The sequence below is a fragment of the Odocoileus virginianus genome, chromosome 19 (genome assembly GCF_023699985.2).
Source record: "Odocoileus virginianus isolate 20LAN1187 ecotype Illinois chromosome 19, Ovbor_1.2, whole genome shotgun sequence".
Lineage (NCBI taxonomy): Eukaryota > Metazoa > Chordata > Mammalia > Artiodactyla > Cervidae > Odocoileus > Odocoileus virginianus.
The window spans coordinates 42,505,725-42,523,629 of NC_069692.1; the positions used below are offsets into that span (position 1 = coordinate 42,505,725).

A 17,905-nucleotide genomic window follows, 5' to 3' on the forward strand; every position below is an offset into this window, starting at 1 on the left:
AGAGGCCACGCCTCTTCCTTGTTTGGACCTTTACCTGCTACCTGATTAATCTGATAAGAAATCTTAAAAATGTGATAATGTGATTCTTCAACTCTCAGTTTTAAAAATCCCGAATGCCTTTGAGAGTGGACAAAGGCACTAAACCCAATTTCCTTGTTTCGATATTGTGCTATAATTACGCAGAAAGTCACCATCGGGGAAGCTGGGTGAAGAATATTGTTTCTTACTAAGGCATATGAATCTACATCTCATAATAATAGGTTTAATTGAAAATAAAACATTGAATGAATGCAAATGGGGAAAAGGATAAACCAATGCCAGATACAGTGAATTGCAGGGCAGAGAGTTTATAATTGTGGTTAGGGCAGAAATACAGCTAAGCCAGAAAAGAATATTTGATCACTTGAGTCTGAGTTTTGTAAAAGGAAAACGAGATACTGAATGGCGGGCAGCCCAGATGACTTGAGTACGCTGGACTCATGAGGGGTCTGGCAGTGAGGATGGAGTCACGTGATGGCAGGAGCTAGCAGAGCCGCTGGGCTCTGAGCTTCTGGATGTGCCCAGCCCCATTAGCCAGGTGGGAAAACGGAAATGACACAAGTTGCCAAACTCCACTCCCTCCATGGGCTCCCCACTGAGGCAGAGCTTCGGGGAGCATCTAACAGGCTTAGCAAATGTTCTCTGCTGTGAAATCACCATGGCCCAAACATCTCAGGTGTCTTCAGTTCAGTTCAGTTCAGCCGCTCAGTCGTATCCAACTCTGTGACCCCATGGACCGCAGCACGACAGGCCTCCCTGTCCATCCCCAACTCCTGGAGTTCACTCAAACTCATGTCCATTGAGTTGGCGCTGCCATCCAACCATCTCATGCTCTGTCGTCCCCTTCTCCTCCCGCCTTCAATCTTTCCCAGCATCAGGGTCTTTTCAGGTGAGTCTGCTCTTTGCATCAGGTGTCAGAGGTTAAGAAGAGTCCTTTGCCTGAAGGCATGAAGTTACTCAGTCCATTCTGGGGAAAGGGTGGGCCATGATCCCAAAATTACTCCCAAAATTCTCTAGGAAAACCTGTTCACTTAGAACCAACAGTCATTTGCACTTTCCACCTGACTTTAGTGCTTGTCGCAGGGAATGGCCACTGTGGTTTCATACAGAATAAGGCTCTTACATCCTGCAGAAGGGAAGCATTCAAACACCACCCAGCCCCAGATGGGCGGCAGTCATTCTCTTTCCTACACTGTTTTTTAAAAAATTAATTAATCTGGCTGCATCTGGTCTTGTGGCACGAAGGATCTTTCTAGTTGTGACATACGGGGTCACTTTTTTGTGTGTGTGGCAGGTGGGATCTACTTTTCTGATCAGGGTCGAACCCGGGGTCTTAGCCACTAGACCAGAAGTCCCTCTCTCCCCTGGTTTGAATGTGCACCTTGGGTGTGAATCGGGGGCTCTACTTCCAGAGCACACTGAGGAGTCTCGTTCTGCCTTCTCTCTGCCAGCAGCTCTGTGGCATGTTGTTTGGGAAAAAACTGAGCTGTTCTTAGGAATAGTTCTAGAACTTCTCACTCTTCTGCAGCTCATCACCCCAGCCCCTCAGTTAGGATACATTACCATGACCGTACTCCATGGCTCCCACAAGCTTGCGACGGGGTCCAGAGTGGAATGGGCTTCCCATTCTCTGCACTGAGCACCTCTGTCTTCCTGGCATAAATAAACGTCATGCTTCCTGGTATCAGGAAATCAAGGTCCAGAGAGACAGAGAAAGCTGCACTTCCCACACCCCATTATGAAACTGTCTTTCCTTTCATTTGAATCAAGAGCATCATCCCTTCCGCCCCTCCCCACCCCGGCTCCTACACATCTGGTCCCTAGATTTTCTCTGATGGAATAGAGTACCTCCCTGGTGAACGCAGAGCATCAGATCAGCTTCAGGAAGTGTGGCCAAGTAGGACAGCGAGAGGCTGACCCCAGAGGTCAGGAGCCCCAGCTGGGAGCTTCTGATGCACAGCCACGGCCTGATCAAGGGTTCCGGAGGGGATAGTTAGGAGTTTCTCCTGCAGTTTGAGCTCACAGACATACAACTTTTATTTCGCAGATGCCAGCTCTCTCCTGGGTTCATTTTTTCTGATCCCAGGCATCGATTATTTTTTCATAATAGATGAAAGTTCTAGAAGCATGTTCTGAAACAAAATGAACAAAATAGACTCAGAAGGGCTGGTAGAAGCTAGTCTCACCCACCCACACTCGACTCTGTGTGTCACAAATATCCCAAATCCAAACAAAACTCTCTACAGAAGATAGTCCCCCCACCACATCACCCCAGAGAAGAATGTCCAGGTAAGAAGCTCTGTTCCCTGACAGCACTGCAGCGTAAGACCTGAATCCCACCTGCCATCCCCGCCTCCTCTTCCAGCTGTGCTCGTGTCCAAAATCCAGGTCTAAAACTAAAAGGCCAACCTTTTCCTAATCTCCATCTTTGTCCCCTCCACAACAAACCAGAGTTCCTGACTTTGCATTAATGTGGAATGGGAACATGGATCCCAATGTAGATGATTCATTTTGTAATAATCTTTCCTAAAAATATGCTACACTTAGGCTGACTGTAATGCAGGAGACCTGGGTTTGATCCCTGGGTCGGGAAGATCCCCTGGAGAAGGGAATGGCCACGCACTCCAGTATTCTTGCCTGAGAATCCCATGGACAGAGGAGCCTGGAGCGCTACAGTCCACGGCTCACCAAGAGTTGGATATGACTGAGTGACTTTCACGTTCACTTTCACAGGGAGAGCAGGAAGCAGCAATGGGAGAAGGAACTTGGGTTGGGTCAGACAAGTTTAGGATAAAATTCCAGCTCATTCACCCATTCAGTAAATATTCATTTATGTTCCTGCTATGTCCCAAAGACTGTGGTTTACCACATCCTAACTGTATGACTTGGACAATTCATCTACTTCCTTATTCTTAGATGGCAATCATCACAGGGTCACAATGCGGAAACCCATGGCAGTGTCTAGACAGAATCAGGGGCTCCATAAAATGGGGGACTTTCTCCCTCTTCTTTAGATTCTTTGGCAACTGATATATTATGGAAAACTTCTCTAGTAAAACGTTCAATAAATTATAACAATTGAAACATCCATCTAATTACCCGTGTTGATAATGCTGTATCAAAAAAGACCTTCTCAAATGAGACAAATAACCTAGAAGTCACAGAGATTTTAGATTTAGTACAATATTAAAAGTTTAAAGACACCATACACAGTGATAAGATATAAGCAGACTGGGAGAAAATCTTAAAATACATATATTGACAAGGCATTAATATAATACCATAAAATAGCTCTTAGAAACCAGAGGAAAAACAAATATCTCAACAGAAAAATAGACAAGGATAATTCATGATAGAAATACAGATGGTTAATAAACATATGAACAACTTTACTAGTGATCATGGAAATTTAAAGTAAAACAAAGGAAAACATTTCTAGTTTATCAGACTGAGGGTGGGGATAGATAATGTCTGAGTGTGGAGAAAAAGTGCTAATGTGGTGGAAAGAGGATAAATTGGCATAGTCCTTCCTGAGCAAAAACTGGCAACATCTATCAAAATGTAAAATATGCATGCCTGTTAAAACCAATAATTCCATTTCTAGGTACCTATCAAGGTATGTATGAGAGATTCATTGCAACGTTGTTTGCGGTAGGAAAAAAGTTAGAATGGCTAAATTTCATCAAGTATCTTACGGTACAGCTATCATGGAGGAGCATGAAGCATGTACAGCTGGGGCGTCTCCGTGGGTGCGGAAGTGAGGAGTTCCTGAGACGTCTCAGTAATTGAGCAAAAGCAAGTGGCAGAGACATCTCTGTAGCAGGATCACATTTATGTTTTTGAAAACATATAACAGATATATGTGGACATACATTTGTATTCAAAGACAGATTGTGACTGCAGTGAGGGAGGAAGGGGAACACAGCCTGTGCTGTTCACAGTGATGGTCTCTGGTGGAGGGAAATGGGAATTGAGTCCAGGTGAGAGGGAGAGGTGAACCCTCACATCGTCAGGGTCACATTTTACTTGGTGTTCTTTTATCCCGATTGAATGTCTTTCAATGAACATGTATAACTTTAATTTGAAAACTAAGAGGAAATAAAAAGGCTCTTCTTTCAAACCATTAACAGTAGGACCCCTGCACTGAGTCACATCCCCTCTTACCTGAGTCCCGTGCAAGCCTCCGAGCTGGTCTCTCTGACTGCACTCTTACCCCCTGCCTTGGGCCATTTGGGCTGCTATAAGAAAATACCCTAAACTGGGGAGAAATGTAGGGACTTCCCTGGCAGTCCAGTGACTAATAATCCACCTTCCAGTGCGGGGAAGGTGAATTCGATCTCTGGTTGGGCAACTAAGATCCCACATGCCTTGGGGCAACTGAGGTCACACGCAGCAACGACTGAGCCTGGTGCCGCAGCCACAGAGAAGCCCAAGGGCCCAGTGAAAGGCCCTGCGCACCTAACGCAGCCGAAAATAAACAAACATTTAAAAACAGAAAAAGGATAGAAATGTGCTGCTCATATTTCTGGAGACTGGGGATTCTAAGACACAGGCGCTGGCAGATTCAGCATCTGGTGTGAGTCTTCTTCCTGGCTCGCAGATGGTCATCTTTTCATTGTACCCTCACATGGTGGGTGGGCTAAGGAATGATCTGATGCCCCATTTAAAAGGGCACTAATCCTGTTCAAAAGGACTCCATCCTTATGACCTCATCACCTCCCAAATGTCCCACTTTCAAATACCACTGCACTGGGGGATAAGGTTTCCACATGTGAATTTGGGGGAGACAAACATTCAGACCACAGCATCTCTACAATAGACTCATCAGAAACAGTGATTTTAAAAATATATGTATCATGGGCTTCCATGGTAGTCCAGTGGTTAAGAATCCACCTGCCAATGCAGGGGACATGGGTTCAATCTCTGGTCTGGGAACTAAGACCCCCTAAGCCCTGCAGCAACGAAGGCCATGTGCACAACTACTGAAGCCCCCGTACCCAAAAGCGAACTAAGACCCCATAAGCCCTGCAGCAACAAAGGCCATGTGCACAACTACTGAAGCCCCCGTACCCAAAAGCCCATGCTCTGCAACAAAGGGCACCACTGCAATGAGAAGCCTGCACACCACAACTCAAGAGTAGCCCCCACTCTCCACAACCAGAGAAAGCCCACGTGCAGCAACAAAGATGAAGTGCAGCCAAGAGTAAATAAGTTAATTAAATATATACATGTATGCATATGTGTATGTATCAGAACACCACCATTCCCGTGCCATCCAACCCAAATTCCTTTCCATGACCTGGAAAGCCTGACATATCAGCTCTTGCCCATTCCAACCTCGTCACACCTAACTCTCCCCTCCATGATCACGGCCCAAGAGTGCTCCCTGGGACCTCAGCACACAGCTCACACCATCAGTCACACTGAGGTCCTTGGGGGGGGGGGGGGGGCAACACAGGCAGAGGGACTAGTAAGTACAAAGGTCCTCAGCACTGTGGAGCAACAGGAGAGTGCTCTTTATCATCACTTTAACATCACAGAAGATCAGAGTCATTCACAGGGCAATCTTCTTCCTAATGCCAAAATCTTCCTACTCTACAGTAGGAGTTCATATTGGAGTCACTGGGGAGCTTTAAAAATAGTGGTACTCAGGCTCTTTCTGCAGAGGTTCGTATTACACCATTTTTCAAAGCTTCCCTGCAGATTTAAAGTGGAATTGGGCATGAGAATGACTACTCCACAGCACCTCAGACAAGTGAAGGCATTCATTGATGAATGCCATTCCATACCCTCTCCATTACAGAGGGGAGCATGGGTTCCTAAAGCTCACCCAGCCTTCCTCTCCATGCTTACTGGGCCAGACTGAAAGGACTAAAACTTGCTGTCCATGCCCAGTGAACTCCATCCTTAAAGAATCAAACTTAACAGAAAATTATTCAATAACCAACAGGCTTAGACGTGAAGAAACTGTGGGATTTGAGTATGATGGCAAGGAGAATGTCTTGGAGTATAAATCATGGCTCTTGCAGGTGGTATTCCTGACCTTTTAAAATAGAGCGGATTTCTTTTGCAGGACAGTTCTCTGCAAGGGGAACGTGTGGCAAAGAAACTGTGGTCTCTACTTGAACTCATCTCATTCTGAAACACTAACTGCTACAATCAGAATGCATCTGATTGACCCTGAAAAATTCAGCTCTCTGGGACCTAATACAGTGTAAAAAACTGTTTATAGTCCATGTATTGAAAGTGGATGCTCACAACACTTTGCTTGATGCACTAATATCTTTCCTTTTTTTGGCCACACCATGAGGCATGTGGGACTGAATTTCCCCAACCAGGGATCAAACCCCTGCCCTGTGCTGGAATGTGGAGTCTTAACCACTGACTTCTGGGGAAGTCCCAACTGCTCTAATTTCTCATGAAAGCTTCCTCTGTTTGCAGTATGATGTGTCAGCCACAGTGCTCTGGAGTTGACAGCTGTGACCTCAATCTCAAAGTCTCCCTACCATTTGGGGAGTGCAGTGGCCTGTCAACTCTGAAAGAGGCTTGGGGGAAAGTGACCATTAGTAGGAAAGCTCTGGGACCAAAAGTGAAAAGTGAGTCCCTCAGTCATGTCCGACTCTTTGTGACCCCATGAACTGGGGCCTACCAGGCTCCTCCATCCATGGGATTTTCCAGGCAAGAGTACTGGAGTGGGTTGCCATTTCCTTCTCCAGGGGATCTTCCTGACCCAGGGATCAAACCCAGGTCTCCCGCATTGTAGGCAGATACTTTACCATCTGAGCCCCCAGGGAAGTCAAAGCAAATGCCTTGTGACCAAAGGCATTATTTATAATCCCTGGAAACATAAACAAAGACGAAAGAGGAAGATGAAAATTGAAAGAGGGCCTGTCATCCTCATCGTCTTTTCTCCAAGCTCTGCAGCATGGCTTATCTCTCCCAAAAGATAATCTGAGATGAAGACAATCTGCCTCAACTAAACACTGCCGTTCTTCCCTCAGTTCTCTGCCAATACAAAGGCTTCTCTCACATGGAAGGAGGTACAAGAGAGAGAAAATGGTGAAAACTGTCATACTGACTCCACAAAAGCAGATAAGAAGCAGGGGCCACTGGCAAGATTACTCCAAAATAGTGAATCTCAACCCTGATGGCACATTGCAATCACCAAAGGAGTTTTAAAAATACTGATCCTGCATCCCATCTCCAGAGCTTCTGGTTCAATTGGAATTAGATGGGTCCTGGGCTGGAGATTTTTTTTAAGCTCCAGATGACTAACTCAAGCCGGAGTTGAAAACCCTCCCATAGTTTGGCATAGCGTTCCAAGCACCCATACAATAATCCTAAATATAATCAACCTGAGAAGATGGCTGGTCACTGACAAGAAATGAGTATAAGTTTGGAAAAAAAAAAGCATTTTGGGAAAAAGTCTAGGTAGGATGATTCCTTTTCAAGGTAAGGCATTAGGGCAGTAACAAAACATCTCTAAATTCATAGAAGATACCAAACTGGGGTAGAGGGATTCAATTATTATTAACACAAAGATTGAAACAAAGGAAAAAGCAAGTGTGTGAGCTCAACAAAGCAAACTCCGCTGAGAAGTTCCCCTATTAACACGGTGATTTTTCTTTATAATAAGCAAGTAGTGGGTAAGAAGTATAAGAAGCTAGTAGTGGGTAAAACACGAGTCACTTTTTTCCAGAATTGAGAAGAATCCACAGTAAATATCCATCGTGCCCTATGATAGCCAGGGAATGTTTATTCCATTGTGGCTTTTCAGAGAACAGGATTAAAATCCAGACAATATTGATTTTAGTCTTTATGGAATATATCGCAAATGTTTGTATGTGACTTTTAAATGCCAGAATTGTTTAAACCACGGAGCACGCCCTCCATCCTTAGTGAGACAAGGGCAATCCAAGGTGACAAGCGGCCCCTCCTCTGATTTACGCTTCCATATTCTGCTATAAAGAGCTGTCTAAAGCGCAGCTTCGTCCCAAGCACTCCTCCGTTGCTCACTGTCTAGCCCTACCGGTTCTCAGTGGCCTCCCTGCAAAGCCTCCATGCCCCCCTCTCCAGTCTTCTTACCACCTTGTGCTCTAGACGCACATGGCCCCAGACAGCTCCACTTTATGACACCTCTCGGCTTTTGTCCATGTTCTCCTTGTACTGAGAGAGCCTTCTTCCACGTACCCCAGTCCACCCAGGTCTAGAGAAACTCATCTCTCTCAAGACTCATTTCAAAGGCAATTTCAACTCTAAAGCTTTTCCTGGCCTTTCTGTAAAGAACTGACCTCTCTCTCTTTTGCCCACCATCCCCTCTAACGTGCACACTCACACTTGACCATTTATATGTTTAACTAATTTCCCATCCAGACTCAGAGCGCTTTGATGGCAGAGATGGGGCTCATTTATATCCTAGCACTTATAAGACTAGTTGATAGCAAGTTTTCAATAAGCTTATTTTATGAATTGAGCTTAACTGGATGTACTGAATGACTCTCCGTAAATTAAGCTCCCTCTCCTGCTCTCCCTCTCTCTCAGCACACACATATACACACAAAGAAGAAGGGAAGAGAAGGCTAAGAAGGGGCCAGAGGGGGCACCTCTTGTGAAAGTGCCATGATCAGTCAGGCTGTCTGACCTTACTTACCATGGATGTTCTTCGCCCGGGGGCTGAAGGCAGAAGTGAGGGGCTGTTTTCCCGGTGTGGGAAGCCCTGGCAAGAGCTACTTGGAGAACTGGAGCTTCCCGAGTCCCCGCACAGCTGTCCCTTTTCAGAAAACAGTCTGGACAGGAAGCTGGCCTTGCGACTGCCGGGGTAAGATCTGTCTCTTGCCTCTTGGACCCTGCTGTCTCTCCTGCTGCCTTCGCTGTGTCTGCAGTGACTGTGCAAGTCTGCAAGAGGCTCCCCTGAGGGCTGTCGGTCCTGGGACTGCTCCCAGGGTCCTGTTGTATGTGATGGGCAATGCCTAGGAGCCATCCTTGTACCTAGCCAGGAGTGAGGCCTTATGGTCTGCAAGCCAAATGAAGAATGGCCTGGCTGCTGTCCTGGGTGCTGAATTCTAGCGCCGTCGTCCCAGGGACACGGGCTGTGGACGTGGAGCTGTCCGTTGTGCTGATTTTTCTCAGCCCAGTCTTTTTTACTATAGCAAGGGTCTACGTCAAGTTGCCTGGGCTGCGGGATATGCCACGTCGTTTTAGAATTAGGCACACTGACTCGGATCACTTGCTGTTGATTGTTGGCTTGAAGTAGGGAGATTTTCTCAGGGAAGGGAGAGCAAGTCATACACTGCTGGGTCACTGAATATTTTTTCAAATGGAATGGAGGTCTCCTTTTATCCTCAATGCCCTCACTGCTGGATTTGTCATAAAGTGCCCTCATGATTTTCCTGATGCCCAGATGAAATATTTCCAGTATGTTGAGAAACAAAGAGATGGCTGCAATGCTGTGCATAAAGAGCATGAAAATGGTCTTCTCTGTGGGCCTGGACACAAAGCAATCCACTGCATTGGGGCAAGGAGGTTGAGTGCATTTGTAAAGAGGGTGCATTTGAAACCCATAGAGAATATATTGGCCTACCATGAACCCTACTTCCAGCAGAGATCTGGTCAAGACGTGTAAGATGTAAGTACGAAGCAGACATCCTTTCAGCGGGACTTTTTGGATCCTCTTCTGCTCCTCTAATTTCCTCAGTTCTCTATCCATCCTTTGCTGATCCTCCAATTCAAGCTCTGGATTCTCCATCTGGGCTCTAAGCTGTGACTTCTTCCTCTGCCTTTCCTTTTCAAAGGCCCTGAGTCTATACAGTGCATGGCCCATATATACTAGAGAGGGAGAAGACACAAAAATGATCTGTAAAACCCAGAACCTGATCAAGGAGATAGGGAATGCATCATCATAACAGACAGTGTTGCAACCTGGCTGCTGGGTGTTGCAGGCAAATGCTGACTGTTCGTCATCCCAGACATCTTCAGCAGCCACACCAAGTATCAGCATTCGGAAAATGAAGAGGATGGTCAGCCAGATTTTCCCCACCATGGTTGAGTGGGAGTGAACTTCCTCTAAGATGCCACCCAATAAATTCCAATCCCCCATGGTAAGAGACTAATGTCTGAAACATACAGAAAACACTAAGATTAATAGAATCCATGGGTATAATATATAAAAACATGGTCAATACAGCAGGCCCTCTCTTCATGTCAATAAAACTATGAAGGACTTTCCAGCCCTAATACTTATGGTTCATGCTTGCTGAAATATTTCTAAGGGATAGGTTTTGGAAAAAATACTAAAGACCCTCCCCAGTCCAACTCAATTCCTTCCTATCCTCTTCTCTCCTACACAAAGTTGATTGTCATTCTAGCATACTCATTGGCCATCATATTTGTACAATACATTCTATTCCATAATTTTGCTCATTTTTCTAACATATGAAATGCCATATTTACCATACACCTTACATGATCTTAAATAAGTCTCAACTTCTTTAGGAAGTCTTCCCAGCCATCTCAAGTCAGAGTGAGTTTCCCATTTCTGAATTCATACACTAGTGCTTGTATTACTCATTTGGTACCATGCCTACATGAGCTTTGTGATAGTTGTCTTATGCTCTCTTTTCTGAAAAGGTACTCTTTATAGACAGAGATGCTTTCTATTTCATCTTGATCTTGACATATGAAGGCATCAGTAAACAATAGTGAACTGAATTGTCTTTTCTTTTTAAAAACTCAGCTCCTTGACTCTATCACTGGAAAAAATCATCAACAGAAAAAACAAGTAGATCCTCATTATATATTATCAATGGCTCCTACTGCAAGACTGAAAGTACAAGCAGAGAGAATAGAACTCAGCCAGATAAACCCTCCGGATCTGGCCCAGGGTAGCAGTAAAGATTCAGCAGGCTCAGAAGCAGTACCAGCAATGACATATGATCAGATCCACAAAGCCACATCTGGAACAGATTTTCACGGAAGCTCTGCTTACTTAGAAGAAAAGTGAATATAAACTGCTTCGCTAGCAAGCTTGGGAGCTGCAGAAGAATCAAAGCATAGACCATGAATGGGTCATTGGGTTCACCTTGAAAAAAACATGTTTCTCAAGGATCAATGAGGTTAAAATACTTGAGGGTTTATAGGCTTCTAATGTGGATGACTTCCAGATATGAAAGAAACAGGAAAAACAGGTAAGTGTTGTTAAGTTAAACAGATAATGAAACAATTCTCTCCTTCCACAATTCATTTATTCAATACTGTGTACTAAAATTTATCATATAGACACAGTGCTAGATACCAAGGAATTCAACAATGAACAATACATACTTCATTCAGACTTCACAGTACTTAGTCACCAGGAATTCCCAGTAACATAAAATGGACAGTGAAAAAGTTATGAATATCAAATCAAAAATATAGAAGGAAAAAAAAACACAGAATTATTATATTTTCTCTACTTATCTCCAAACACAAAAGTAAATCCCATATGGAATAAAGTATTAAATGTAAAAAAACTAAAGTATTGAAGTAAAATGTAAGAGAATGTTCTATAATCTTGAAGTAGAAGGAGGCTTTTTAAATACATCAATGCCAGAAATTATAACTAGGGAAAAAATTAGATTTTACCCAACAAAACTGAATAGCAAAAGTGGAGATGTCCAGAAGGTATTTGGGTCTAGAGAATAAAAACAAAATATGCAAACTACAGATAAATAAGCAATTGTAAATAATCATTGAATAGGTTGAGATCACCTAGGGACAAAAAGAAAAAGTAAGCCAATGGCAGAACTCTGAGAAACAGCATGGGGAAAAGTCTACAAATCAAAATGAGAATGGCCAATGAGAAAGAGGGGGAAAACCAAAAGGGTGAAGGCACTGAAACCAAAGCAGGACAGAGTTTCAAGGAGAGAATAGTTGACAACGTCGAATACCACTATTTAAATAAATCAATTTAATGGTGGGATAGATCATGCTCAGGGATTAGAAAACTAAACATTTATAAAGATGTCAATTCTTCCCAAATTCATTCATCTGTAGCTCACTGAATAAAATAAAATCCTCTAAACACATACATATATACACATATGTATATGAGATGTATATATATATATGTGACTATGTAAGTGTGGAGAGAAGACGCCAAAGGCACACATGAGGAAGTTCATGTCGGCTACTGGAGGTCTGCAGGAGAACATGAGGGCAGAAGAAGAGCTTGAAGGCAGAGCCAAAAATATAAAGGAGAGAGAGACGCTTCTAAGGAAGCATGGCTGATTCTCACCCAGTACACACATTTATGTACATGCATACCTGTATGTACATACATATGCATAAACATCTTTTAAGATAAAATTTTAAAAGCAGTAGGTACCTGTCAGAATCTAGAAGAGGTATTAATGAGTCTTTTCTATTTTACTCCATACACTTGTTCAAAATTCGGAAATTAAAAATGTAGTCATATCTACCACTTGCAAATAAAATTTAGATTATAAAATTTTGGACTATTTCTCATTAACTGAAACAATAATTTACTAAGCTCTATCCTCTCTTAAAGAGTTTCAGTCCTTTCCCATAATTATTCCTTTAATATTGTCTGGCCATTATTCTTTATTAAAAACTAACTCCTTTAGTACTTAAAAAAAAAACTAAAGCTTCTATTTTATATAAAAACCTGAAAGTGAAAAAGCTAACTCATTTTATTAACTTATTCTCTATTTAGAAATCCTAAACTATTTAATGTTCTTTTTGCCACTCTTTAAAAACATAGAAATTATAATTTTTAAATAGCAAGAAAACTGGAAGTAGGAAATACACAAAACAGAAAAATGATCATGCATATTAGCATGCAAGAGTGAAATCCTTTAGACAAATATTTCTGTTTCCTCAGGTCCAAGTAATACCCTTGAATTTTCTTTCATTATCAAATAAAATATAAAGAAGTTGGCACTCCTTTCGTGAATTTTACTTCAAATATTACCTTTGTATCCCCACAGGAATTTCCTGTGTTTCTCACAAACAAGAGATACTACATATTTACCACTTACCTTAGGAGTAGATAAAAAAATGACTGGGCTCCAAGAACCTTCAGGTTGGACCATGTGTGGCTGATTACTGGAACTGCTGCTGGCTGCAGATATAAAGGCTCTGACCTGCTGGCTGTGGGGCCCAGTTCAGAATAAGCTCAGTAATTTTGATCAATGGAGTCTAACCTAGTCCGCCCCTGAGGTCAAGATGTCCTTTGGTGCTTTTAAATTTTCTTACGTTTTTTTTCCTAATTGGCATGAGGCTGGAGCCCCTCCCGGTGTACCATATTTGGAAATGAAAAGTGAAACAAATGAGAATTTTCCTTTTTCATTTGTAGGTGATTACAGTGATTTGAATTTCAGTGCATTTCTTTCAGTCAATTGATTGCTCTGTGAATCGATGTCACAGATCAATGGGTCATGTCCAATTTCATCAAGAGCCGCCTGGGGCGAATCTGGCCTCACCAAATGGGAACAATAATAGAGTGACAATCAAACCCCAAGTGTTCTTGCAAATCATGTCAGGCTGAAAGGAGAAATAGCTCAAAAGGAAATTAAACATTTTCAGACCATCAAGAGGGGGCTGTGCCTGTCTGTAGATTATGTGTTCTAGCAATGTTCTATTAGGCTGAAACAGGCAGCTCAGGAAAAAATTTATTTTTTCCAGTAGAGAATCTGAAAACCTTAGAAACCCATGTCAAATTTTTGTAAAGTGTTTGAATTCAGAGAGGTCAAATGATTTGCCCAAGGCAAACAGAGACCAGATCTTCTAACTCCAAGCCCTGCAGAATCTTCCGTGCGTCACATCTCAAGTACACAATCTTACTGTCACCTTAGAGGAGTTGATAGCAATGGTGTCACCAGAACACAAGAATGGCTTCAAGTCATAGCTCTGATGCACACTTCTAAGCTTGGTCTTTTCCATATAATATATAGAAAATACATAAAATCATTGACAGTTCCTAAGTATCATCTGCCTATATATTTAGTTTTAAAGAAAGGATGATAACGAAAGGTGGACAGGTTGGGGTGGGGAGGTTAAATTTCCACTACCCTGGCTCACTAGCCTCAAGTACAAACTTACAGAATTAACTAGAGGTGAAATCACAGTGTATTAATGTATGTATTTGTATAGTATTGAGTATATTGCCCAAGGAAGCCCTTGACATCTACTCCTAAAGTTCACCTGGAAAGTAATGTATTTAAAAGCTTAAATGCATTTTACCAGAATCAAAATACTAAATTCATATGTTTATAAGGGTATATAAAATAAGTCCTAATATTAGATACCTCAAGGGAAGGTAACATGATGAATGAGGAAGAGGTGAGATGAACACTTTTACATGGAATTCTCTAAATGTGTTACCTACTCAAGAAAATAAATGTTCAAGCCATAAAGGAAAAAAAAATAAATGCAACCATACACCTGATTTTTTTTTAAAGTCTTCAGCATATGAATCAATCCAATCTTTACCCTTGAAGACTCTGAGCAGCTAGGTGAATTATCTTTGAGACAGGCACAGAGTGAGTGACTCTCCAAACCTCACACAAGTAACTGAAGTGTCCCGAGGAGGTGAGTGATGTTGACACTGCGCAGCTGTGGGAAACACAGGAGCACCACGGGGTGGAGCGTCATCAAAGCTCGCCGGAGGGTTCAGCGAAAACTAGCATACCAGAGGCTGAGGATTCACTGCCACAGAAGACAAGCTTCGCTTCGCTTGGTTTTGTATTTACTTTTTTAAAGTTCCTACTTTTACTCACACCAAATGTTTTGCTGAATCTGTGGAGTCACTAGTGGGCCTAAAACACACCCAGATCTGAAACAGAGGGAACGGAAAGGTTAGAGAGAATAAACATCTCAGGGCGGAGAAAGAGGCACAGGTCCATAGCCTCTGCCTTTGTGCTCTCAATGGCCCCCCGTGTTCACAATGCCACCTTGTTCACACCTGGTGATATAAACTCCTGTGGGCAGAAGTGAGAGCCCCCCTAAGACTCACGACTTGCTTTATTGCCGTGGTCTGGAACCGAACCTGCAATATCCCTGAGGTCTGCCTATGCATGTATCACCAAGGGATCAGGTAATTCACTCAACCCCTAGCTCGTGAAACAGTTTCTGCACTTTTTTTTTTTTTGGTGGAGTACGCTCTTCAAAACTGTTTACAATGTGGATCTTTTGAGTGATAAATCTTACTGCTTTTATTAAACTTTCACATGTGAATAACAATATAAACAGACATAAAATTTTAGCTCTACTACTTAAAAAATAGTTCCCTTACAGCAAGCACTGCCCTTCAGAAGAGTAAGGTCAGTATGATTCCTGTTCTTTGCACAATGATCTACTGTCTAAAAGCCTGTAGATGTTTCTTACTATATCTTTAATATTCCTAATTACACTCTGTGTCTAGATGTGGGGTACTTTTTGCCATTGGGCACTCTGTGGTGTTTCAATCTTTAAAAATTTTTCTTCTTCTGACCTTGTGTGTTACTTGAATGTTGGGACATCTACTTCTGTCCATGGGATGTCTACTTCATCCCACTTACTTCAACATTCATACTTCCTATTTACCATTTTTTGCTTCCTCTGGACGAGTTTCTCAATCTGACTTTTCAACTCACTAATTCATGCATCTGTTCAGCTCAGTCGCTCAGTCAGGTCCGACTCTGCAACCCCATGGACTGCAGCACACCAGGCTTCCGGGTCCATCATCAACTCCCAGAATCTGCTCAAACTAATGTCCATCAAGTTGGTGATGCCATCCAACAATCTCATCCTCTGTCATCCCCTTCTCCTCCCACCTTCAATCTTTCCCAGCATCAGGGTCTCTTCAAATGAGTCAGTTCTTCACATCAGGCGGCCAGAGTATTGGAGTTTCAGCTTCAGCATCAGTCCTTCCAATGAATATTCAGGACTGATTTCCTTTAGGATGGACTGGCTGGATCTCCTTGCAGTCCAAGGGACTCTCAAGAGTCTTCTCCAGCACCACAGTTCAAAAGCATCAATTCTTCGGCAATCAGCTTTCTTTATAGACCAACTCTCACGTCCATACATGACTACTGGAAAAACCATAGCTTTGACTAGATGGACCTTTGTTGGCAAAGTAACGTCTCTGCTTTTTAATATGCTGTCTAGGTTTGTCATAGCTTTTCTTCCAAGGAGCAAGAGTCTTTTAATTTCATGGCTGCAGTCACCATCTGCAATGATTTTAGAGCCCAAGAAAATAAAGTCTGTCACTGTTTCCCCATCTATTTGCCATGAAGTGACGGAACCAGATGCCATGATCTTAACTTTCTGAATGTTGAGTTTAAAGCCAACTTTTTCACTCTCCTCTTTCACTTTCATCAAGAGGCTCTTTAGTTCATCTTCACCTTCTGCCATAAGGTGGTATCATCTGCGTATCTGAGGTTATTGATATTTCTCCCAGCAATCTTGATTCCAGCTTGTGTTTCTTCCAGCCCAGCATTTCTCATGATGTACTACGCAGATAAGTTAAATAAGCAGGGTGACAATATACATCCTTGACGTACTCCTTTTCCTATTTGGAACCAGTCTGTTGGTCCATGTCCAGTTCCAACTGTTGCTTCCTGACCTGCATACAGATTTCTCAAGAGACAGGTCAGGTGGTCTGGTATTCCCATCTCTTTAAGAATTTTCCAGTTTGTTGTGATCCACACAGTCAAAGGCTTTGGCATAGTCAATAAAGCAGAAATAGATGCTTTTCTGGAACACTCTTGCTTTTTTGATGATCCATCGGATATTGGCAATTTCATCTCTGGTTCCTCTACCTTTTCTAAATCCAGCTTGAACATCTGGAAGTTCTCAGTTTACATACTGTTGAAACCTGGCTTGGAGAATTTTGAGCATTACTTTGCTAGCATGTGAGATGAGTGTAATTGTGCAGTAGTTTGAGCATTATTTGGCATTGTCTTTCTTTGGGATTGGAATGAAAACCTGACCTTTTCCAGTCCTGTGGCCATTGCTGAGTTTTCCAAATTTGCTGGCATATTGAGTGCAGCACTTTCAGAGGATAATCTATGAGGATTCGAAATAGCTCAACTGGAATTCTATCACCTCCACTAGCTTTGTTTGTAGTGACGCATCTGTATCCACTCTATTTTTATTCCATTTTACCTTTATTTTAAATATTATGTTTTTGATATTTCTACTTGGTTATTTCTTATACCACACTGCCAAAATCTTTTTTTCCTTTTAGTGTTTCCTGGCCTTATCTTAGATCTTTACGGTCTTCTGTAATCCAGTTTTTCTTGGATTCAGTGGTACCTCTTAGTTGCTTCTTTACTTTGGCTTAAGAACCCATTTGCCTGGTGGTAAGGATTCTTATGCACTGAAGGGCTAGGGGCCGTGGAGGGCTTGGCTATGCTGGATGGAAAGAAAGGGGAAAGGTCAAGCCTTATGGCAGACTGCCCCAGAACTATACAACCACAGTTCATCATTTCAGTTTGTTATCCACCAAGTAATCCTTCAGATCAGGGCTTCCCCTGCAGACACTGGGAGAAATGGCAATTTCCTCAGTAACTCCAGAGCGCCAAGCCTAGATTGTAACCTACCAGTATCACCAGTCTGAAGGAAGAGGGATGGATAAATAATACATAGTCAGGCAATCCTTACCTGCTTTTCCGAGATCTTCACCCAAAAGGAATTTTTGCACTGCCCTGATTTTGTCTGTGAGGACCCCTGGGGCACTGTTCACTGTACCAGTACCTGCTGTGAGAAAGCAGGCAAAAGCAACCAGTTTGCTCCAATGAATCTACTCCAGCACATTTAGCCAGCCATGCCCCAACCAAGAACCACTTCAAAATAGCCTGCAAGGCCCCTGGGCATTTTATCTTTTTTC

At 42.7% G+C, this 17,905-nt stretch overlaps 2 protein-coding genes across 3 annotated transcripts in view; both read right to left on the reverse strand.

Moving 5' to 3' along the window:
- Positions 1-248: 248 nt before the first annotated feature.
- GJA10 (gap junction protein alpha 10) lies at positions 249-13,160 on the reverse strand. The gene is made up of 4 exons (XM_020898202.2): positions 13,074-13,160; positions 9,958-10,151; positions 8,690-9,864; positions 249-2,171 (listed from the first exon to the last, which is right to left on the reverse strand). Exons 2-4 carry the CDS (start codon positions 10,133-10,135, stop codon positions 2,133-2,135), a joined length of 1,392 nt encoding a protein of 463 aa, XP_020753861.2. The 5' UTR covers positions 10,136-10,151; positions 13,074-13,160; the 3' UTR covers positions 249-2,132.
- The window catches only part of CASP8AP2 (caspase 8 associated protein 2), a 37,481-nt gene continuing 31,544 nt past the window's right edge, over positions 11,969-17,905 (reverse strand). Inside the window, exons 11-12 of one of the 2 annotated variants that reach the window (XR_011481924.1) lie at positions 17,680-17,775; positions 11,969-14,869 (exon numbers count right to left, since the gene is read on the reverse strand). The gene's annotated coding sequence lies outside the window, so the exon portion shown is untranslated. Of the gene's footprint in view, positions 14,870-15,223; positions 17,776-17,905 lie in introns of those variants that run through there. The other variant, XM_070450107.1, reaches the window with a different exon arrangement.